Source organism: Lissotriton vulgaris, chromosome 7 (assembly GCF_964263255.1).
Source record: "Lissotriton vulgaris chromosome 7, aLisVul1.2, whole genome shotgun sequence".
In the NCBI taxonomy this organism is placed as follows: domain Eukaryota; kingdom Metazoa; phylum Chordata; class Amphibia; order Caudata; family Salamandridae; genus Lissotriton; species Lissotriton vulgaris.
This window is the reverse complement of record NC_141695.1, coordinates 1,742,405,841-1,742,431,258: the sequence shown is the minus strand read 5'-3', so window position 1 is coordinate 1,742,431,258 and position 25,418 is coordinate 1,742,405,841. Positions and strand designations below refer to the sequence as shown.

Below are 25,418 nucleotides of genomic sequence, written 5' to 3'. Positions count from 1 at the left end.
TGTTCATATTTACAGTTTGGAAAAGGTTGCCAGGATAAACCCCCTTATACAAGTTGGAAACAATTTCTAAAAGGGCATTTTTACATTATAAAAAGGTATTTTGCAGTCACAACCCCTGACATTTTGTGAATTGTTGGCTTCTCCAAAGCCGCAGAACTTTGTTCTTTAGACCTACCATTCCCAAAAAAGAGGGATGCTCCGATTGTCGCCGCGTTCAGACCTGTGCTGCTTCATATAAGTAAATTCTTAATGTAAGGATAATCCTCGTTGAGTGGAAGGATCTTCTAATCTTCACCATATTCCTTCTGCTGCCTAACGTAAAGATTCAGAAAAGGGGGTGGTGATGGACAGAGTATCTGAATTAAGCAAAACACTCGTACCCAGTCAACAGATCAGGGCTTGATCCATCACCGTTTTTTAGCTCACTGCACCATCCCAGCTCAGAACCTGGCTACATGCAAATTAGTCTGTTCCTGGCCCAGTGCATCATGGGAACAGGGCAGACCAAACTACCAAGCAAATTCTTTTACTGGAAAGGAAACAAGCTTCCGGGGCACGGTTTCTGGCATTACAGCCGTCTTCGGCCCGGCATGCTTGAATCCTGATGGTGCAGTGAGCAAAGGACTCATGTCTGAGCACACCCTTCCACGCTTATGGTGGACAAAACGATTCAGAAAAGGGGGTGGTGATGGACAGAGTATCTGAATTAAGCAGAACACTCGTACCCAGCCAACAGATCAGGGCTTGATCCATCACGGTTTTTTAGCTCACTGCACCATCCCAGCTCAGAACCTGGCTACATACAAATTAGCCTGTCCCTGGCCCAGTGCATCATGGGAACAGGGCAGACCAAACTACCAAGCCAATTCTTTTACTGGAAAGGAAACAAGCTTCTGGGGACCGGTTTTTGGCATTACAGCAGTCTTCGGCCCGGCTTACTTGAATCCTGATGGTGCAGTGAGCAAGGGACTCATGTCTGAGCATACCCTTCCACGCTTATGGTGGACAAAACGATTCAGAAAAGGGGGTGGTGATGGACAGAGTATCTGAATTAAGCAGAACACTCGTACCCAGTCAACAGATCAGGGCTTGATCCATCACCGTTTTTTAGCTCACTGCACCATCCCAGCTCAGAACCTGGCTACATGCAAATTAGTCTGTCCCTGGCCCAGTGCATCATGGGAACAGGGCAGACCAAACTACCAAGCCAATTCTTTTACTGGAAAGGAAACAAGCTTCCGGGGACCGGTTTCTGGCATAACAGCTGTCTTCGGCTCGGCTTGCTTGAATCCTGATGGTGCAGTGAGCAAGGGACTCATGTCTGAGCATACTCTTCCACGCTTATGGTGGACAAAACGATTCAGAAAACGGGGTGGTGATGGACAGAGTATCTGAATTAAGCAGAACACTCGTACCCAGTCAACGGATCAAGGCTTGATCCATCACCATTTTTTAGCTCACTGCACCATCCCAGCTCAGAACCTGGCTACATGCAAATTAGTCTGTCCCTGGCCCAGTGCATCATGGGAACAGGGCAGACCAAACTACCAAGCCAATTCTTTTACTGGAAAGGAAACAATCTTCCGGGGACCGGTTTCTGGCATAACAGCCGTCTTCGGCCCGGCTTGCTTGAATCCTGATGGTGCAGTGAGCAAGGGACTCATGTCTGAGCATACCCTTCCACGCTTATGGTGGACAAAACGATTCAGAAAAGGGGGTGGTGATGGACAGAGTATCTGAATTAGGCAGAACACTCATACCCAATCAACAGATCAGGGCTTGATCCATCACCGTTTTTTAGCTCACTGCACCATCCCAGCTCAGAACCTGGCTACCTGCAAATTAGTCTGTCCCTGGCCCAGTGCATCATGGGAACAGGGCAGATCAAACTACCAAGCCAATTCTTTTACTGGAAAGGAAACAAGCTTCCGGGGACCGGTTTCTGGCATTACAGCCGTCTTCGGCCCGGCTTGCTTGAATCCGGATGGTGCAGTGAGCAAGGGACTCATGTCTGAGCATACCCTTCCACGCTTATGGTGGACAAAACGATTCAGGAAAGGGGGTGGTGATGGACAGAGTATCTGAATTAAGCAGAACACTCGTACCCAGTCAACAGATCAGGGCTTGATCCATCACCGTTTTTTAGCTCACTGCACCATCCCAGCTCAGAACCTGGCTACATGCAAATTAGTCTGTCCCTGGCCCAGTGCATCATGGGAACAGGGCAGACCAAACTACCAAGCCAATTCTTTTACTGGAAAGGAAACAAGCTTCCGGGGACCGGTTTCTGGCATTACAGCCGTCTTCGGCCCGGCTTGCTTGAATCCTGATGGTGCAGTGAGCAAGGCACTCTTGTCTGAGCATACCCTTCCACGCTTATGGTGGACAAAACGATTCAGAAAAGGGGGTGGTGATGGATAGAGTATCTGAATTAAGCAGAACACTCGTACCCAGTCAACAGATCAGGGCTTGATCCATCACCGTTTTTTAGCTCACTGCACCATCCCAGCTCAGAACCTGGCTACATGCAAATTAGTCTGTCCCTGGCCCAGTGCATCATGGGAACAGGGCAGACCAAACTACCAAGCCAATTCTTTTACTGGAAAGGAAACAAGCTTCCGGGGACCGTATTCTGGCATTACAGCCGTCTTCGGCCCGGCTTGCTTGAATCCTGATGGTGCAGTGAGCAAGGGACTCATGTCTTAGCATACCCTTCCACGCGTATGGTGGACAAAACGATTCCGAAAAAGGGGTGGTGATGGACAGAGTATCTGAATTAAGCAGAACACTCATACCCAGTCAACAGATCAGGGCTTGATCCATCACCGTTTTTTAGCTCACTGCACCATCCCAGCTCAGAACCTGGCTACATGCAAATTAGTCTGTCCCTGGCCCAGTGCATCATGAGAACAGGGTAGACCAAACTACCAAGCCAATTCTTTTACTGGAAAGGAAACAAGCTTCCGGGGACCGGTTTCTGGCATTACAGCTGTCTTCGGCCCGGCTAAGGTAAAGGACATTTGCTATGGAATGGAGACATTCCTGCTGGAACAGAGATGTTCATATCTCTTCTGTGACCTAAATAAAACCTTATGGAGAAGCTCCCATAAAGATAATGAACTCCTAAATGAATTATCTTAACATGGATACGTCATGTGTCCTCCTAAATGAATCTCAAACCTTTGCTTGGGTTTAGGGGAAGAGATTTAGAATTTTTGTTCCTTCTCTTTGTCGCCTTGATTTGCCTTTTTCTGTTACTGCCTATTTCAGGAGAGGTGAATTTCACAGTTAGCGCCGAGACACTGAAGGGAGAAGGTCTGTGCGGGAACCAAATTGTTGCCCACGATGTGCACAGGAAGGATACACTCGTCAAACCTCTTCTGGTTGAGGTAATGTAGGGGTGGTGTGTGCTCTTGACACTTATTTCTGTGGGATTTTTCTTATATCTGGCATACAATGCTTGCTGAGAGACTTCCCAGATATAAACCAACATTTCCTGCTGCTACCTTCCCAATTTTCCAATTCTGTCTGGTACTAATCTTAATTCTCTGCCCTGTGTGTTATTATTTTTTGCAGCCTGAAGGGATAGAGAAGGAAGATACTGTCAATGCTCTGATCTGTGTAAAAGGTGGGTCAATCACATCTGATGAGTAGTACTCTTGTTAAATTAGTCTTCACACACAACACACTTTACACTTTAATGTTAGAGCTCTGCAAATAAGTTCAGTCTTTACCTGTGGCACACCGGCTATTTCAGTCCTGAGACGGCACAAAGTTTAAGTAATGTAGATCAATTCTAAGCAGCCGCAGCCTCTGTCATAACACATTTCTGGTTCTGCTTTTTATCTCTGACCCATAGCAACCATGTAGGGCCACACACAGCTCTTTCAATGTGCCTTATTCCTGTTTTCTACTACCCTCTGACATTCCTGTTCTGCAGCCTACATACAGCTCATTCAAAGCATCTCCACCCTGTTTGTAAGCTCCCTATGCACTTTTGGTATTCTAAACCCCATGAAACTCTTTTAATGAGCCTTGTTTCTGACTTTCATTACCACCTGGCATTCTAGTAATAGTGTTGACATACAATCCTTCCACTTTACCCTAAACCTGGCCTACATCTTGCTTGTCTATTCCACTAATGGTTCCCAAACAGCCCTATAAAGTGTCCCACTCCTAAATCTTATCCCTGATGCTTCCATCCCCTCCTAGTTGGGCACCACTTCAAAATAACAATTGTAGATGTGGAAAATAGCGTTTCATGCAGTAAATGATGTATAAATGTATTCAGGCACGTATTAATCTATAGTGCAAGGATGTGAATTGCTGCAAAATAATAATGTATTATATATACAGAGTTTAGACTTATTTTAAGATCTATATCAATTCCTCACCAAGAAAGAAGGAAATGAGGATTTGCAAATCAGGGTGAGCTCAGCTACCCTCGCAAACCTTTGGTGCACCAAATCAGAAAACACTTCCTATGTCTCAGACCATGTCTTATGTTATCTTTTAGCCGACAGCCCTGTTTCCGAAAAGATTCACCTGAAGGTTCCTGAGAATATGGTGGAAGGATCTTCACGGGCTTATTACTCCGTTGTTGGTAAGTGATCGTTAAGACCCTAACATCTTTCCTGTCACTGTTGAAGAATGTGAAGGCACCTACATTGGCCCATCAGTTCCATCAACCCTGCATCCTCCGCGTTACCCTTTCTTCCTGCTATTACCACACAAATGTCATAAGGCTCTCAATTGGTTCATGACTTATGGTTGAGCTAAAGGTCTTCTCCATCCGGGCAATATTATTTAACATGTCAGTCAAATATTGGTTGTAGCAGAATCAAATTAAAAGAAGACTAAGCAAAGTTAACCCCTGCTCTGCACAATGTAATCTCAAATAGAGAAATGATAGAAATTTATAAAGAGGTAAGTATTTAAAAGTAACTGTGGGAAACTATTATGGTATACCATGCTGAGCCTCTCCACACCTCTACCGGAACTTGACTGTTTTCATCCTGTGCTGTCAGCTCTGAACAGGGTGATCATGTAAAGAGTACAGATACTGTGTGACAAACTGTATGAGATGTCTTGTTTGGTGATGCTCTTCTGCCATCTCTCAAGCACCACACATTGTGGTGCACCATAATGCAAATGTACTCATAAAAGATTGTGAGTGTTGTAACAGGTACAGTCACTAGGAACATAGCTATGACAGTGTAATGCTAAACTGTAAAAGAGGATTTGTCGGACCTCTGAATCTTCTCCGTCTTGCAGGGGACCTCATGGGAACCGTCATCCAGAACTTGCACCATCTCCTGCAGATGCCCTGTGGCTGCGGCGAGCAGAACATAGCCCTTTTAACCCCCAACATCTATGTCCTGGATTATTTGAACAAAACTGGGCAACTGACCGATGAAATAAAATCCAAGGCGATTGAGTACATGATAAGCGGTGAGTGGTGGAATTATCGATCCAGTCGGTTATTACTTGAACTGAAGGATTGTGCATTGATGCTCATATCAAAGAGGTCAAAGACTAGACAAGTGCCATTAGCCCTAACGTAGCACTTTCTTCAGGGTTCAGAACGCTAGAATCTAGTCTGATTTTGACGGAGGGAGGATGTTCTTTGATTTGTCGTTGTATTTAATATTTTGTGGACAATATGTAACTCAGCTGCTCACACAGCTGCTAGTAACTAACTTTGTTATGTGCTGATTATCTTCCTTCCCCTAGGTTACCAAAAGCAGTTGCGGTTCAAGCACTCCGATGGCAGCTACAGTGCCTTTGGCCCTCCTGGGCAGGGAAACACCTGGTGAGTCCTTAGCAGTGGTCAACAACCCAGGTACCTTCCACTGAAGAACTGGGATATCAAATACCCAGCGGCGCCAGGGACACGCCCAAAGTCCTCTGGGTTCCCTTGCCTTGGTACACAGAGACACGGAAAACTTCTAGGTGGCGTCACAGATCAAATTTATTAGCTGCAGCTAGTAGCAGAAATCCCAGCAATACAACACGGTGTACAACTCAAGAAACTGCTCAATTTTCATAGAGCAAGACATCACCTTTTATACACAATATTCTCATTATAAATGTACACCCACTGCCCCAAATTCTGACCAATAGGACACATTTTCTACCTGAGTATCACATTAAAAAAAACCAATTTACAGTAACCCAACCCAAAAGTTAATTATTAGGACTGTCCCAAATTCAATTTCCACAAGCCGGACAAGCCCATAATTGAAAGCAATACCCATGTAATGAAAAGTCGTAAGGAAAGAAACAATTTAGATATTGATTAGGATAAGATATGTGCAAGGAAACTAAAGGTTAACGAGGTCCTCAACAGTGATTGAAAAACACAGACAACGATCAGCTAGTGAAACTGGTTTTTCAAAAGGTCAGTTTCAGGTGAAAAGGGTCACTCTCTCTGCAGTTCATTCAGAGTCAGAAAAACCCAAGTTAATATATGCACGAACTCAGAAGGCCAGGCCACTTGTTCGTTGGGCCTACTTCACAGGCCTACATGAGGGCAAGACTAAAATGGAGTCAGGTTTGAGAATTACAGAACCACACCCCTATATGACTGGGAGACTTCCCATCACAGATCTACCCAGAAAGATCCACACTGGAGAACTCCCTCTCCCTATACTGGCAAACCATAGAAAGTAAATCCCTTATCACTCAATGTGATCCAGTGGATCTTTGTTCTGGCTCTGAAGACCTTTCTCTCCTGTAGAGGCCAAAGGAGTACTGCGTGCACAAAAAAGACACCTCTGTAGGTCTCACCATAGCACACCATACTTGGTGTTCCTGATAAGAGATTGCATAATATCCCAGGAGTGTAAAGTTCTCTTGATCCCTGTTGAGCTCCTCGGAGTGCCTTTGAAACATTTCACTCAGAAGCTTGATGCTTTATCAGAAAATTGTTATTTCTTTGTTTCTCTCCTTCAGGCTGACGGCCTTTGTGCTCAAGACCTTTGCTCAGGCCAGGAGACATATTTTTATTGAAGAGAAGCAACTATCCGAACCCCTGCACTGGCTCGCATCCCATCAGAAGGATAACGGCTGCTTCCAGAGTGTGGGGACGCTCTTCAACAACGCCTTGAAGGTGACTGGTTACACTTGTTGCTTTAGTGTGGGGTGAAAAAGGTCTTTGTGTGTGAGAGTGTCTAAAGGTATGGGCAATAAGTCTGCTCAAAATGGAACAATCAAGGCATTTGAGCAAGTAAGAATTGGTAGAACCTCCTGAGCAGGGGTGTAAATCCGAGGGGATCAGTATCCGACTCCCACAATCCTAAGGAAATTAATGAACTGGCAATTTCTGTACATTGTTCACTGCTTTTAAGAGCATTGGTGGACTGGGACATTTTCCTATTCCAAGCCCTTTGTGACTTGACAGTTCTGAGAAGACTTGGGCCCACTGTGTGCCCTGCCCTGGATTGCATCGATTGGTACCATTTACCAGGTCAATTACAGTAAAACCGCAGTGTCTCAGCACAGGCGCTAAGGTTGACAGATTGCGCCAGTACTGAGGAGAGCACATTAGTGAAAGACAGAGCTGTGGTTTCAAAGCTCTGCCTTTCACTGGACATGAACCCGCATTACTTTAAACAGGAGGCAAAGTGCCGAAGGCAGTGCGAATGCCTGTTGCGCCAATGGGGCACTATCTATGATAGGGCACCTGGTGTAATTCTACGCAATTAGCAAACTCAGACTTTGTGAAATGTGTTTAAATTGTTTAAGAAAAACTTAAATTAACATTTATTTACATACACTCCTGCCAGTGACCTCTTTTTACAGTTCGTGATGTCTTCCTTGGTGTTGGATGCTATGAACCCTTGATAAATATTGGGGAAGTCCTTCAAGGTAGTTAAATCCCAGGATTTGCCTGACTATTCTCTGGTTTGGACAGGCACTCTGAACTTTACTCAAAATTGATTGGTAATGTACTCCTTGTTCATAACTGAGGGTAATCACTTTTTTAAATTTAATTGTGTGCTTTAGGGTATCAACTTCTGATCCTAGGTGTAGACAAAATGAATAAGTTGCGCCCCCACATGGGGGAAGCATCCCATTTATGCACTGCCTTGGTCCCTGATTCGGAAAGTGCTCCAATTGGTCAAAAGTTCCTTCAAAAAATTAAACACTTGGGGCCGCATTTATGACGTTTGGGGTAGGGCAGTGCGTCGAAACAAAAGGGCAGGATTGTGCTATATCTCTGGGATTCAGTGCATTCCTGTTCTTTTCCCAAGCGCCAGCGCACAATGAGCTGCCATGCGCCGACGCAGGCGCCCATGCACCATTGTGCAAGGGTGCCTGCATTGCGGGGCTGATTGATTTTATGCAGGAAGGAATACCTTCCTGCACAATATCAATAATTTCTGTCGATTTCCTATTTGAATGTGTGCTGCAAAATGCAGCACACACAGAAAAAGGAAAAAACAAGAAGAAATGAAAACCCTGGGCTGGCATTAGATTCTGATGCATTCCTAGGTTTAAAATTTCTTGTAAATCTGGGAGTGCTTCAGATTCCATGGGTGTTGTGTGGGAACCCTGTGTGAAAGGGGCACATATTTACCTGGACTTGTATATATGCTGGGGCACATTGTGCCACCAGAACGTCAAAAAAGTGACATCCTGGTGCCGCAGGGGCCTCATAAATGAGGCCTTTCATGAGTCAAACGCTGGTTCTTTAAATTAAATTTATTTGAATAGTAAATTATTTTCGTTCAGAGCTTTATGCTCTTGAAACATCCTATAATATTTTCAATCATATATACAAAGAAAGTCTTGAGTCCAAAGCGTTTAATATCCCAATACATTTCGGGTAAGGACGTTCTTCAGGGGATATGTAACCCTGTGTAGTGAGGAAAATAACAGAAATAAAAATTAAAACTTCAGGCACAGTTCACAAGTTAATGAGTAGACTCATACGTGTATACACAATATGCGTAGAATCCCTTGTGGGAAAAAATCACTGTGTGGGGGGCACAACTTATTCAATTCATTCTGAAAGTTATGACATTTTAATAGACCACCAGGAAGGTGTCATAAATAGCAAAACCATTTTATGAGGATATTATTTGTGGATGGCACTAAATACCTTGGCCTGCCTCACTCTTACACTATACGTCACTCTTGCACTATGCAATTTTGCACACCTCCAAATATTCCACTACTTTTCACATCTGGACAGGTAATCCTGGACCCGTATATACATTGGTCTATTTGTTGCTCCACTCTCAGTCTTTTGAGCATGTTTTATTTTTCCTGTGCATTAAAATCCAGCGACGGCTGGTGAGACTTGAAAGTGGTGAGGTGTAAAAGTTTGTGCTGAGTGGCTTGTGGCGAGCGAGCGCACGAGTCCGTCAGCCACAAGGGGGATTCCAGGGGTTTTGCCCCCGAGAAGAGTTTGAAAAAAGAGCAAGCAAATGGTGCATTTTCAAGCATATTTGAGAAAGCACGAAAGTTAATAAAGCAATTGTTAAATTCTAGTTTTAACATCAATAATGCTAACTAATATTACTGCAAATAATCTCTGTGATAACCTCACATTTCTCACATGTGAGGTCCTGTTTTAATCTGAAAGAAACTTTTTAAATGGATGTTGCATGAAACAAACACAGCATTCTCTGTACAATGTGTATAATAGCTTCTCACACCACCTATATTCAAAATAAATTAAAGGAAAATCGTATTTACAACAGTTTGCTTAAGAATTATTCAATGTCACCAGGGCAAGAATCTCTGCAGAGCAGATCTGGCTCTATAAGGGGACCCATAAAATTCTGGGCCCCTGGGCCAGAGCTGAGCCCACTTAGTCAATGCTGTAAACTGTCTCTGACCAGGCCTCGTGTTTTTGTTTATGTCCTGAGGCATGGCTTGCATTTTATTTCTTGCATTTGGAAGTCCTTGTTTTCATCAAACCACTTTACGCAGGCTGCAAGCCATTTTCAGTCCATAAACAAACATTTCTGAGGATCACGTCTTCTTTTTCCTTCTAAATGACTCTCACTTTCCATTCCATCCTCTGCATGCATCTTTACTCAGAGCACAACTTTCCCTAACACATGCTTATGTTTGCCTTAATCACCATTGACTTTCCGCAAATTGCCCACAAACCACTTTAAAGATAAAAAACATCACCTTTATTGGAAAGTGATACCCCTGCAACTTAACACTACCTACTCTAGCTTATTTATAAATGCCACCAAATATTTGCATGAACTCACATGCCTCTCCTTAACCCGCTAATGTACAACCCATCTAATAGTGACGCAGGGCACCACACGAATAAATAACACGCACCTTTGGCACATTCTGTGCCAGAGCCTGTTAAAGATAAAGCGTGCCCCATTTCACGTCAATTCGTGGAGCCGCCTCCCTTCCAGGAGCAATTACCAATACCATGATGTAACATAGCTTTTAAACAAAGAAATAGGGACAAATCCACAATCAACAACCCCCTATATAAAAGAAGATTGTGATCACAATGAGTAGGCAACAAAGCATAGCCTGGATGGTCTTAACCATCCTGGACTTTGAGATGTAGGCTCCAACGAGCCCTGCCTCCCCCCGCCCCTCCCCCTCTCCACCTCCCCCTCTCCCCCAAACATATGCAGTATCTGGGGCCCATTTTGCTTGAAAGAGATGTATTGCCCTAATACCAGCTCTGTCCCATGCGAAAGGGAAACAATAAATACATGTACATGTGCAGCGACATCGCTCGTGCTGCACAGCCATGTGAAAAAAAATACAAATAAGTCCATACATTTTAAATCGGGCACATGACTTTTGACAAGAAAGTAAGAAATAATTGTATTAGGTGAGTAAACGTGTACCATGTTCGCCTCTCGAAAAGACATATCCAGAAAATGTAAAGAGGTGAAGGGCAGTACAACGGTGGATAAGCAGGAGACAATGGCAACAGTCACACGTTCTCCTGAATATGACTCAAGAATCTAGAAAATGTACACAGAGGGGGAAGTGTGGATTAGGATAATAAGAGAGGGACATTCAGATGCCAAAAGGCAATAAACAAGCATTGGAATAGCAAATAGGTCTCGCCTTTGGGACCTTAAAAGTGTTTAGCCATGTAACACTTGATGTCGTTGCACCTAGGATATTGTGCTGGATAACTAAACACTTATATGGTCCCAAAGGAAGACCTATTGGCTATGCCAATGCTTGTTTTCATGGCCGGCGGATCAAATTTGCAGCACAGCAAGAAGGTAAAGCTTAAGTTTCAACATCCTGCTCTCTCCTGTTTTGCTGGGGTTTTTTACTCGCTTCCTTTTAAGTGCTTTGTGACCACAACAGGGTATGAAGCGCTATGCAAATATTACTAAAAGAGCGCAGGGGGCCTAGAGGACGAGGAATGCCACAAGAATAGACTGCTGTATCTATTTGCAAATTATGTTTTGATATATTTTACTACTTAATTAATTGTACTTAAAAGCAATACAATTTGGACTGAACAACTGCACTCATGTTTGTTTGTGATTAGATGGTTTGATGAGTCTGTTTCTAACCAGGGAATCAATCTGTCTGTCTGTCGTCTGTCTATGTTTTTCTATTTACGTTATCCATCTACTTATATCTTTAATTTAAGTAATTGCTGTGAAAAAGTGACAAATCACTTTGCAGTGCTTTCCTCCGGCATTGGTTGTGAACAAGTTACCAACAGGAAACATGCTTTTAGCTAAAGTCTGAGTTAAGTTGTATCAAAGCGTCTGAAAGCAGAGGGAAGGGTCGAAGGGGGCTTATTAGTCCCAACTACACGAACCAATAGAAGTGACCGAGTTTCAAAAGTGAATGCCAAACAGGGTCCCGCGCACCGTCACCTTACACACGGCGGCAGTCTCAGCCCACCTCTGACCCACACCAGTCTCCGGCTCATTACCATGGTCCAAAAAGAGATATCACAAGTTATGACACACCGACTCATTTCTGGGATGGATGCATTGAGAAACGAGTATGGCAAATTCGCCAGTAACCGATACCGTCCGTCACCCCCAACCCATTCAAAACCTGTTGAGGTCAAAATGACAGTGTGTCTTTAAAGGGAAGTAGGACTTGTTGTTGTGAGATGCAGTGTCCTGCGAAAGGTGGGAGGATTAGACAAGTCAGCGAGGTCGTGCATTAAAAGCATACACTCGTTAGGGTCTTTAGACATACATCTATGGAACTGTAAAAATATAACCCTCAAAAGCTTTACATATCCTTTGAAATAAAAGAGAGGGGATAACAACGACACAGAGGAACACGGGAACCACAACACCCTAAAAAATAAGCATTCCAATAAGAAATGGGAAAGGAGTGGGAGCAAAAGCTTGAAAGAAGGAAATTATTTGATTTAATTGAACAAAACACAAAACACCACACACAAAAAATCACCATTTCCAAGTGTGTGACAGCAGACCCAGCTTCCAGCGCCCAATGGGAGCAGACGTCAGTTTCCAATTCTTCCGTCGAGAAGAGATAAAGTTGAAATTTCAAGACAGCGGGTGGGGGCAGTTGACGCAACATGGGGCTGGCTTCCCTCCGCTGAAGAGACCACAGGTGGGGGGTGCAATGCCAAGGTGGCGCAGGCAGAGCGCAGTCCCGACCTCTCTCCTCGGGAGGGAGAAGAACAAATGACAGAAAAAGAAGAAACAAGCGTGCACGCCTGAAGTAAAAAAAAAAACTGTCTGCAAAACTGGAAGCGTTTCCCCTGCGGGAGCGAGTGGTAATAGGAGCGATAATTGACTACACATGGCGAAAAAGCTCGCCCCTACAAGGGAATCGCCAGACATGCACGCTTTGCCATTGGAAGCAATGCAAAACCTGCAAGTTTTTGCCCGCAAAGCTGTGCCGATTCCTAAAGGTCTCTTTCCTATGGAGCGCATACGCGCTGCGTAGGCTAGACATAAAAAGAACTAAGAGGTCCATTTCCAACTTCCAAATTTAGAGCACTTAGAAACGGTGGAAGTGTGTGCAGAGCGCTAAATAAAACATAATATTATGGAGGGGAACTAAATGGCACTGACTCAGTTAAGAAGGAGCCTCATGCACATCACATAAGCATAGGCAAAATCTAAAGGGGTGTGGTTATTGACAACCCTTCTCTTGTAGTCTTTCTAGCATGTTTCCGTTTCAGAGCCAATAAAAGTATTTGGACATGATTGTCACCTACCGAAAAATGGGATACACATGTATCTCGTGTTTTCAGAGACACACATCTGTTTCGAGGAGAGAATTTGGCTTGAAAGTCCCATGCATTCTCCTCTGTCCCTTTAACCCATGAGAAGTTGAGACAGTCACCCCACTGACAGCAGCAAGGCGCTGAATCGCTGTATCCTGCTTGGGGGCTGGGAGCCCAGGCTTCTAATGTGTCACATCTGGCTGCGAGTGAACGGGGGGCTTCTGCGCTAACACAGAAAGCAGTCCCGCCAAAACCCAGATCCCTGGCAGAGAGAGACATGGGGAGATCCTGGCTTTAGAGGAAAGACGGCCAGATTCATCATAGTAAAATCGGCTCGCAAAGGGCCAGATTTTGAGAATCCGGCCCTTTGCGAGCGCTATTTTTGCATTTGGGATTCATCATCCCAAATGCAGAAATCGCAATTACAGAACTCGCTAAATTGCGAAGAATCGCATTTAAGGAATCTCAATTAGAGATTTCTTAAATGCTATTCATGAACCTTTTAAAAATTGCGAATTCGCAATATGGGGCTGCTATTTACCGCGAAGTGTAACTTCGTGGTAAATAGCGAAAACTTAGAAAAATGCACTTTAGTGCATTTTTCTAAGTTGTATGTTACACACGTCCTTTGGACATGTGTGTGCACAACACCGGTGTACATTTGCATTTCAGGGGTGCTACAGGGTGTCCTTTGGACACCCTGGCACCCTTGAAATCGCATCCTTATTTGCGATTCGCTAATTGCGAATCGCAAATAAAGATTGACTCCCAATCCATTCCTATGGGCCTTTAGGCCTATAGAATGAATGGGAAATCGCATCATTATTTGCGATTTGCAATTTGCGATTCGCAAATAAGGAAGCAGTAGAAATCGCAAAAAATATTGCGATTTCTACATGCATCCCGTTTTGCGAGTCTGTAATAGCGGTTCCTTAATAATCGCTAATACAGACTCGCAAAATGGGACTTTGATGAATCTATATGATAGTGCTTTAATGGAAGATGCTCAAACTGCAGATATTGTGTCACTAAACTGATGGCACTGGCTGAGGAATCTGACACAACTGGGGCCCGGGAGGACCAACAGAGCACTGCGTTGCTTCAATAACCTCACATTGCTGCAGTAGTGAAGCAGACTTCCATGCCCACCCGTTCCCCTCTCCTCTTACCCCCCTTCCCTCCCCTGCACAGAACAGCACTGGAAGTGTCTGACAAAAGTTGACCTATTAATATTACAAAAACACCAAAACTACAGCACACGATGTGATAGACATGTTCAAGGTCTTTCACCCACATTAGCACCGGCATGACGGGCGGGGGGTTGTTGCGCAGGTCCGGGTGGGGGTGGGGGTGGGGGGGGAGGGGTCTGCGCAGGTTACATTAAAAAAAGTACCTTCCCCTGGGTCGCCCGTTTGCCTGCTGCTCCTAGCCGGGTCTGCGTGTTCCACAGGCATTCTTCCACCCCTCCCCATAGCCAATCACCGTGCTGCAATGACAGCGTAGTGATTGATGCTGACAGCTCCCAGCCAGGAGCCTGTAGGGAGGCCATTTTCTCTATGTAGCCTGCATACAGCCAACATAGAGAAAACGGAGAGTGTGCATGACTGTTTTGCCGCCCAAAAAGTCAGGTCCCACAACAGTGGGCTAGCCACACCTCCCCTGCGTTACAGGAGACCCACCCACCCGCATGCCCACAACCAGGCACTTATGCTGTCTCGCAGTGTTAAAATCAGTGTTCACCTATAAAAATAGACTGGTGCATTTCTGGTTCAGTTTGATTGAAACATCCATCTAAGAATAGGCAATTACTGAGTAGGTGATAATACATTCTTTAACCACTGCATCCAATTATCAGGAGCAGCACTACAGAAGACTTTTTGATTTTAACATTGCACTCTCGAAATTATTAACTTTGGGGATCATAATTACAACTTCTAATAAGTGACCCATATATTCCTCCACCAAATAGAAGGGTAAACCATATTTTTTCCCAGTGTCATTCTGTGCAAGGTTATAGGAACCAGATCAGTAAGGATATGGTGAGCTGCACCACCTGCTCCTTTAAAAAAAACTCAATAGTTGTTATGCTTGGGGGTTCAGAAGAATCCTGGAATGGATTAGAGTTCTGGATAATAAATATTGTACATGAACACTTTTCTCACCGTTGAAAGTAGGGTACATCTCCACTGGCCTTGGAGAGCAAGAGACTGAAAGCTTTTGTTTGATGTTACTTTGCAAGAACAAGACACATGAGGCTTTTTCTTGGTCTCCACTTTGAAATGGTTCAGGATCCGCTTGTCACCCGAAGATCTGCTTGGGTTTGGAATAACATTGATCCACAATTCTTTAGTAAATACTGATAACAAGGCACACATTCCAGATATACTTAAGTAAATAGGGATTATCTGCCTTATTTTTTTCTGGGTGGGCTGCTCGTTTCTTACCCCGCAACCGAGTAAATAACTTCCTCACCCTAACAGAGATGCCACCTGCCTAATTTAGAAATTACCTCCAAGCTGGCAGTTATTTCTAAAATTTTGCCAGGGACCGCCGTCAGGGCGGTTTCTATCAATGCTTTCTGCAGTTTGGTGCAGGACTTCATCAACATGATTGAGCCTGGTGCAAAACTGTTATCTCTTTTTCAAAAATAAAATCCTGAAGTTGGATTTTCTTTTTCAAAATAAAAAAAGATAATGCCCACTCACCATGGGAGTCCTCTCCCATGGCGAGGGGGGCATTTTTAGCTTTTACTGTTGCTTACTGACAGGGTTTGCCTGACAAAAAACCTGCTATATGTCTGCCCATTGTAATTGGGCAGGCTGGCATATAGCCATTTCTCCAATGGCCCTTACTCTGTTGGATCGTCAGAGAAGATTGGCCTCGGCAGTTAAATAGAAGTCCGTCCATATTTAAATTTGGCTCTAAATTGTCTGTATGTTGTTTAACATACAAACAAATTTTCTACTTGATTTGCACTGTCAACATTGATATCTAGTTTATTTCTAGTACTCCACCAAAAAACAAAAAAAAACAAATGCATACGTATTACAGTGAAAGAGGGAACAGGAAGGCCATTATACTCAAATAGCTTAGATTCATTGTGAAATTCTTATGATCTAGTTAAGACATCCAGAACCACGCCACCAACATGCAAAGAAGTGTTACTTTGACAAAGTTGTGGAGATCTTCACCCAGTGACCTTTAAAATCAGAAGGAATTTTTCTCCCGCCTGGCACCAAAAAAAATCAGTATTTTTTTTAGCAGGGCAGTTTTTTTGTCTCCTAATACTGAAAGCAAATCCAGTTTTGAATTTGAAATTGGATTTGTAAAGTGATCTCTTGGTGCTAGATAGACCCCCGATAAAGAAAATAGCACAGCAAAATAGGGAAAAGCCAGGTTTTAAGGGACTTCCTGATCGGAGGCAGATTGGTGATGCTGTAGTCGTTTGATTTTTCATTGTCGGAAGTTTGGTAAGAATAGAATTCTTGATACCAGTGGATAGGCTACCACAGGTTGTCTAATGCCTCCTATGCGCAACAGTTTACAGTCAAGATCAGGTTGAGTAGGGGAATAGCAATCAAAGGTGGCATAAATTGATTGTGCAAGAGGATGTCACTGAAGAGCCTTGATTGTCCATCTAGAGAAACATCTGTATCTTAACTTCCCGGCTTTTTACATTAGAGACATGAGAGGGGCAGGGACCAAATTCAGGAGGCTGGATGGTAGATTGTCAGAGGTGCTGCATTTCAGTGTGGCTGGTGTTAAATTTGAGATAATGGCAGCATGTCCATATGTGAATGGCAATAAGGCAGTATGGTAATGACGTTATGCCATTGGGAGATTTGCTAAGTCTCAGCAGAAGTTGAGAGTCATTGGTGTAGGTAAACATTTCCACCCTGAAAGAACAAACCAGTGAAACAAGAGGTCTCAGATAAATGTTTGACAGGGTATGGGGACAAACTCAAGTCTTGGGGTACGCCACATAAAATGTTAAAAGGGGAACACAATTGTGCTAAAGAAACCTGTTGAGATCTGCCAAAGGAGTGATACGAACCAGATAAGAATGTTATCCTGGATACCAACAGCAAGACATTGGCTGAGAAGGAGCTGGTGGTCCATGATATCAAACGCCATGGACAGATCCAACAGTCTCATTGCATTACAACATCTGTTGTCAGCATCTATGTGCAAATCCTCCACTGCTTCCAGCGAAGCTAATTCCATGCATCTAGTAGGCATTTTCTCATGTCAGTGAAAAACATGTTCAAACCACCATCTCAAAAAGATGCCAAGTTAAACAAGGAAAGCTAAATTGGAGACTACATATAATCCCTGAACAATGCTATCTTTTAAATGTTATTGCTAAGCATACTGATATTTCAGATGTGTTTCCATAGTGTCCCCTTACTGTATTTTATGTAAGTGTAGGTAAAGATGACACAGGCACCCCTAGAATAAAACTGCATCTACTGCTGAAGTAACTGAATTACTTCAGAGTGTGAAGTCAACAGACTGTCTGTTAGCTGCATGTCCAGGCTGGGTCTTCTCTGCTGTCCTGGAATGTATACAGACGTTTTACTTCTGGAGTTACATACACGTTCAGTGACTTTCTCACTTTCGTCACTAAAGTCTGTTCACTGAAACATATGGAAGACAAAATTATATTTCATGATAAATCACAACTAAACTTTGGAAACAATTATTGGCTCTATTAGTTTACGAAAAGTATGTGAAAAGCATTGGTGCATGCCTGTGTTGGCCTATTAAAATCTGAATTATTGGTTCCTCCAATGCTTTTTTATTAGAGTATGTGGTATCCTCTAGCAGGCAAAACTCCTGACTATAACATTTAAAAAAGATAACTCCAGTGAAAATAAAACAGGTTACTGTCTACACACGAGGCATGGAAGTTATCAAAAATCTTGGGCTAGATGTATGAATATAGAAATAGTGATTGCTTAATTGCAGTTTTTTTACGAATTGTAATTAGGAAATCGCTATTTCTAACCTGTGAAACTGATTTGAGTTTTATTAGCAATTCTTAGTGGGTCACCAATGAACCTCCATCAAGAATATTAATAAGTTAGGTCATAATTTGTGACCCACCACAGTTTGCTGCCATCAAAGGGATGGTGGCCTGCCGGTGTCAGCAGACTACTATGTCTGTCCTTGCTTTTAAATAAAACAATGTATATTTTGTTTAAATCCAAAGAAAAGAGTTCCACAGCGGATCTGACAACCAGCACCTCTATATTCCAATGTCCCTCAAATGTCCACATTTTAGTTGTGCTGATAACCTCCAGGACCTGCTGCGGTTTGGTCCCACTGGAATTCCAGATGAAAACTTCAGAAAAAGAATGGAGGCAGCACCAAGTATGAAGTAAACCAGGACCACGTTGTATCAAAAATATATTTTCTTTTATTCTTTCATTTTTAAGACAGGCTGTCTTAAAAATGAAAGAATAAAAGAAAATATATTTTTGATACAACGTGGTCCTGGTTTACTTCATACTTGGTGCTGCCTCCATTCTTTTTCTGAAGCTCCTATATTTTGTTTAAACACAGCCTGATTCCTTAAAGGAAAACAGGTTGCGTTTACAAAAAATATATAAAAACTTTCAAGTTTCATTTTTTTAAGAGTAGGCAGTAGTCCCTTGGACCATTGCCTGCTCTTAAATAATATTTTTTCAACCATTCTCAAAGGGGAAGGGGTCCCTTGCAGACCCCTTTCCATTTGTGAATGGGCTACCACCAACATTCAATTGGCAGAATTTTTTTTACGTTTTGTGACTACATTTCATTTGCAAAACATTTGTACATACCATTCCAATTCCGTACTAGGAAGGGACACCCTCAACATACCCCTTCTTTCAAATTCTGAATCACAAAACCCAATTTGTCATTACAGAAGCAAGTTAGAGAATCGCAATTTGGGCTTTGTACATTACAGAAAGCTTTTTGCAGTCACAAACAGCCAGATTTGCAGAATCAGGCATTTTGCAACTACAAAATGCTTCGTACATCTAGCCCCTTTAATGATATCATTCAATTTAGTTTTGAGATGTGAAAGAGTCCCTCCTGCATTAGATTGAATTGTACACTGGATGGAATTATACACTACTCTACCAATAGATCGAAGTGAGAGAAATATACTCCAATGGGATCAGCCACATCACTTTATGTACACGGTAAAGATTTGGTAACCATAGGTCTGCAGGGACCTCTGCTGTACGGCCAGGCAAAAAGGGAATTTGATTTTGCGACTTGACAATTTTCCTAGTTTTTTTTTATTTGTTAAAAAGAAACATGGGTAAAAGAAGAAAAAAGTGATGGCTACCTTTTAATGCTAAAATAATGTACACGCATCATTGTTTTTAAACAAAAAAAAATTAAAAAGCTATTTGGAAGTTCACCCCTTATTGTCAATTCGTGAAAATACCACATTTTCCCCTAGTGGTCCGAAAGAGTAGAATGTGTTCCCAAATTCCATCATAATCCTTTGTCAATTTGTTACTGTTTTATCAAAAGTGTCGCTCTGCATTTTTGATTGGATGCAGAAGGACAGAAATGATGAAACTGAGTTTTGCTTCCTGGTTTTAGCTTAATCTTACTTTACATTCTCTTATTCACAGGGTGGTGTGAATGATGAAGCCGCGCTTGCAGCCTATGTCACAAGCTCCCTCCTGGAGTACCCGCTCCCTGCAACAGTATGTACAGAGCTTGTTTGATTCTCATTATTCACTTGTTTGATTCTCATTATTCACTTTTGTGGTTTGAAAACATCCCCTTGCCGAGTTGATTAAAAAATCGGATTAAGTATGCGAAATGTACAGAAAAATGTACTCAATTATTGCACGGTTATATAAAAGAGATAACATTGAGACCTTTTAACAATGCTAGTGTTGGTGAGGTCTTTTGGACTCATACAAGACTTGGAGATTTAGGAAGATTATTAAAATCATAACGAAAACACCAGTGGGACTCCGGGATCCATTCTGATATCTGAGAAAGTCCTAGAGATTAACTGCGGAAAACATTAAAAAGAGAAATGTTGTTCCAACCACGTGGAAAGATTCTGCTTTGATCACCAGAAATATTATAATCCTCTGTAGTACTGTAGTGGACTCTGATTGCCATGTTGAAGAATGTCTCCTAGTCCCCTTCCTAGCCACTTTTTCTTTAAACTCCCTCAGCTCATCTGTTGCTTTCTATTGGGGTGGGATCGTGAACATGGGGCCCGATTCACAAAACTAGCTTAAGACAAAATCCTAAACTTGCTACCATTTTGGTATTCACAGAAGGCACTTACTCATTTCGTTATTCACAGAAGTTAGGATTCCTAAATGCCTATTGCGAATACCAAAAGTCTTAAAGTTAGGATTTTCCTCAGTTTAGGAGTAGTAAAGTTAGGACTCCTAACTTTAGGACTCCTAAATGCCTTCTGTGAATAACGAAAGTCTTAAAGTTAGGATTTTTTTCAGTTTAGTAGTAGTAAAGTTAGGACTCCTAACTTTAGGACTCCTAAATGGAGAAAAATCCTAACTTTAAGACTTTTGGTATTCACAGAAGGCATTTAGGAGTCCTAAAGTTAGGAGTCCTAACTTCTGTGAATATCAAAAGGAGTAAGTACCTTCTGTGAATACCAAAATGAGTAAGTGCCTTCTGTGAATACCAAAATGGTAGTAAGTTTAGGATTTTGTCTTAAGTTAGTTCTGTGAATCGGGCCCATGATTCCAAGATGTCTCCAAGAGAAGACTGTCCAAATGGCCTTGAAGAAGAGATACTTGCTGTGCTCCTTACTCCACCTCTTCCTGACTTTGGTATTCTGAAGCAAATTCCATGCATTCAAAACGTGTGGCTGGCTCTAAACCTGGCTCTTGCATCTCAGAACCTTTCTGCTCTTTTCCAGCACCCCGTTGTCCGTAACGCCCTGTTCTGCCTTGAATCGGCCTACAAGGAATCAACAGATGTCTACACCAAGGCACTCATGGCGTACGCTTTTGGCCTGGCTGGCAAGGATGACAAACGCACCGAGCTGCTTGAATCCCTGGAAAAGGAAGCAATTGTGAAGGGTAAGGGGGTAGCGAGTCTTTCAGAATATTATCCTTGCGTAAACTAAATCTAACCTGTTCCTATCTCCTATATTTTGGGGGGTTTGGCTTGCTTCTTTCATGAGTCACACCCCCTTTCTATTAATATTTTTATTGGTACTGCTGCCAACCTACTAACTTTATTCTGATGTGGTTGGTAATTCACAATGCAGCTGTAAAGTCAGCTTTTCTGTTGTAATGGAACAAATTCCATGCAAAAGCAGTGGGATATGTGTCCTGAAAATGTCCAAGCATGCAGAAAACATCCAGAAGCCAGGCTAGTAATACCAATTTATACATGTTGTTCACCATTTCATATAAGGGGGATAACTCAATTCCATAGCAACACTGTGCCATGATATGACCAAAACCCTTAACTAGGTATTAGCACCTGGAATCAAGCACCAGCTCATATTGATTACTTGAATAACTTCCAAAACTTTTGTTTCTTTGCAGTGGTTCTAGCTCTGTTTCATGGCTTTATTGCGATGTCTCCTCTGACTCCTAGCTCTCTTGCCAATCTCCTGTCAGTGTTCACTCGTGGGATTTTTTACCTTCTAATCTATATTTTTATTTTCTTTACAAGCGGGACTTACCTCTGATTCTTCTTCCCATATCTTGCGTCTCTCTCCCTCTTTTGCTCTTATTCCCATTCCTTCTGTATGACCTATGGACTTCATCAATGTCTCTATTTTGCCGTCTTCCACTTTGTTGTCCTTCGTATGTCTTGGGTCACTTCTTACTGTTCCGTTTTCTCTGTGTTGACTAACCTGTTTCATTTATTAAGTCTTATAGAGCAGGTATTGTTCATTCTCTTTCCCATTTCTTTGCTTTCTTCCGTATTAGTAAGTCTAATGTTGGAAACTGAGTTTGAATGGTAGTGATTAAAATGAAAGATTTACCTATTCATGAAGATTGACACAGCACATACTGTTAATGTACAAAATGTAGGCACATTGTAGACATGACTGAAGGAAGCACATTTTGTTTCTTGTTATTTGTTGCCTTCTCTCTGTCTCTGGAGGCGTCCCCTTTGGTTTATAAAGGGCAAGTCCTGACTTATGCACCTTTAATCCCTTCGCTGCGGGGGATAATTCCCCCGCTGTGCTGGGGGGTAAGCACAGCGCCCGCATGCTCGTGAGTAGCTCAGCTCGTCATGAGGCACGGCGCTCCGCTGCTCATGACGAGCTGAGCTCGTCACAGGTGCACCCGTTCCCGTCGAATGCTCAGCACAGCAGGGGAATTATCCCTGCGTGTGAGCGTTCCACAGCTCATGACGTGCTGAGCTCGTCATGAGCACCGGAGCGCCGTGCCTCATGATGAGCTCAGCTCGTCATGAGCATCGATGGTGCTAAGACTTGGACATCCTGATTGGGGTTCCCTTCAAAGAGTTACACAGATGTACAACTAAGTAACCAATACAAGCATTTACACTGTGAATGAAACAGCTGAGAGACCACATGTGAAGATCCAACCCTTCTCCCTTCTAAAGACACCTTACCAGTGTGCAGACACCTTCTGATGGACAGCTCTCTTTTAACTCCTTAAGATGGATCCGTCCACTGGCACCGCACGCATGATACCAAAGAAGAGGAGCATGTTCCCTTTTTCCGCTTCCGACCACGGGCGCCCTCTGCTGAGGTTGAGTTGGCATCCTACGTGCTGTTGGCTCGCCTCGCCAAGCATCCCATTTCTCAGGTGGATCTCACGGAGGCTTCAAAGATTGTGCAGTGGATCACTAAGCAGCAGAACCCAACTGGTGCTTTCAGCTCGACGCAGGTAGGGTGCGCATAAGTGTGTGTGTGTGGGATTGTGTTTTGGTATGTGCATAGATGTGTTTGTGGGTATGTCCATGTGTGCATACATGGTGCATGTGAGTGTGCATCAAGTGTCCTGGCATATAAGTATTTGCACTACCACCCTCTTTGGAGAGAATAACCTTTCAGACTTTCAACTCTGAGTGGGAAATGCCCACAGGGTTATCTTCTTCTTCACAGGTACTGTGGTCCCAGTGTTGTTCTGCTCCTTTTCTAGATATGGTTTTTTATCAGCAGAGCACATACTTGTACTTCCTTGCAAGGTAGGCTGTAAAATTCTGAGTAAAGAACGTGAACAGAGGCAACCCAATCTCATCTTCACTGACTGGACTGACTCATGCAAAAGCCATAGTGGATGAGGTCTTGTCCTTGGCTCGTTGCATGATGCTTTGCAGAGACTAGGGAGGAAGAGATCATTTAAATGAAACTGGAAGCATTGCTGGATCTCACAGTAACCATTAAGGGCTTTAGCTAAGATTGGAAAATACAATTTAAAATTCATATTTGTACAATCCTGGAATTTTAAGCTGGATGTCCGGGTACCCAACGTACTGCGATGTGCTCTATCATACTTTCTGAGTGTGCCTTGCTGTATGATTATGAAATTTCATTTAAGATCTATGGGTGTAAATACTGCCAAGGTACGTCCCGACAGATAGTGACAATTGGGACCATCAATGATACTCATGAAAACATCATCGATAGAGCAGATTTATATGTTTGACTCCCGCCTCAATATGGAAAGATGACTAGATGCTTCATATTTTATAAACTATCAAAAATTGGACAAATAACCACAGTCTGCCTGAGTTACAGAATGGTAGAGATTTCCTGATGAAGCCCTGATAGTTACTGCACAAGCACTAGGCAATTTTGCAGAGAAAATAATTTTCAGCTCAAGCAGTACCAAACAACATTAAAGTCCATTCATAACATAATTCAAGTAAAAAAAACTAAATAGAAAATCAAGACAATTTTAATAAGAAAAATGACATTAAAAAACGATTAAAATCATATAAGGGGGGGATATGAATTAAAACAATGATTTAGGTAAAACCAGCAAAAATCTCAAAGTGTCAATTATAAAACACAGTTCAGGGGTACCGAGATCGAGGAGCAATTTCAAGCTAAATTTGATAGAACACGGATCAGGGAAGCCAAGCAGACTGTGCAGATCTAAGTTTTTACCTCAGGACTTTAAAAGATTTTAAGGTTTTCAAAATTAACTAGGTCAGTGCTGAAACCTGAAGTTGTCAATGGTCCCTTAAAGGCAGAAACATTGTTGTTGAGCTTCTGCTGAAGCCTTGAGTTTAACTCCTAAAGCTCCAAGCAGGGCAGAGTAGGATTTTGTGGCCATCAAGGCAAATTCATTATTGAGTAAGTTTTCCAGACGACACCAGTCATTGGTTTTTACCTTGAAATGTAGGCCCTTTTTTGACTCTTTAACTTCTCCAATGGGGTAAAACTGCAAGCGGTAGCTGACCGCATCTCCATACATGGGTGTGCCACCACTTGACAACTCATTATAATTCTCCAAAGTGGAAAATCTTCCAGATTCCTACTGCTGGTACACATCCTCTTAACCACTCCTGCAGCCCACAGTCCTCAGAGTTGGCTTCTTGGTGCAGGCAGAGCTCCAGGCAGAGCTCTCTCAGTTTCCAGATCACAGGGTATCAGTTGTGCCTGTTGGGAACCAGGACGCCCTTCTGCCTTTTGAGTCTCTGTTGTAGCAACTGGAGGCTGATCACTTAACCCTTGGAGGTTGGTTCCAGTCCCTGTGCCAGCAGGAATCCGGAATGGTTGCTGGTTCTTTCTTTCCATAGCCAGGCATTATTCTTTTCTTCAGATATTGTTTACAGCTCCAGGAATGTTTGGGGCGACTGGCACTGAGGTGCCAGTCTTATCCTGTGCACTAGCCAGTGATTGGTGAATTATCTACAACCAATCCTAATCATTTTCCTGTAAAATGACTGCCTCCTTTTTCAGCATTTCTAAGGATTCCTCATACTGGATATATCTGTCCCTCTTCAAGCAGCAGCAGATGTGCCCTTTCCTCTCACCACCCCATATAGAGATGAGGTTTCCTCCCTCATGAACCTTGAGTCAATTATCCCAAGTTCTGCCACTAACTTATTATATTGTATGAGCTATCTCGCCCTTGCTTGATCGATTTTAACCTACTTAGTGGTTGACTCGTACTGTGTAATGTGTATATATTGTCTTCCATCTTAGCGCGTCTACAGCCCCTCTGTGATACTGAGTATTAAGTGCTCCTAGAACCCCAAATACATGTCTTGTTGTGAACCTCAATGTCCATTGCTGCAA

At 42.9% G+C, this 25,418-nt stretch overlaps 1 protein-coding gene across 1 annotated transcript in view; it reads left to right on the top strand.

Moving 5' to 3' along the window:
• Positions 1-25,418, top strand: part of LOC147706550 (alpha-2-macroglobulin-like) — a 122,216-nt gene that overhangs the window by 83,614 nt on the left and 13,184 nt on the right. The window contains exons 21-29 of the mRNA XM_086933017.1: positions 3,271-3,389; positions 3,577-3,628; positions 4,517-4,603; positions 5,275-5,451; positions 5,734-5,812; positions 6,955-7,111; positions 19,819-19,893; positions 21,096-21,258; positions 22,826-23,055. Of these exons, the coding sequence (XP_086789143.1) occupies positions 3,271-3,389; positions 3,577-3,628; positions 4,517-4,603; positions 5,275-5,451; positions 5,734-5,812; positions 6,955-7,111; positions 19,819-19,893; positions 21,096-21,258; positions 22,826-23,055 (1,139 nt within the window). The remainder of the gene's footprint in view (positions 1-3,270; positions 3,390-3,576; positions 3,629-4,516; positions 4,604-5,274; positions 5,452-5,733; positions 5,813-6,954; positions 7,112-19,818; positions 19,894-21,095; positions 21,259-22,825; positions 23,056-25,418) is intronic.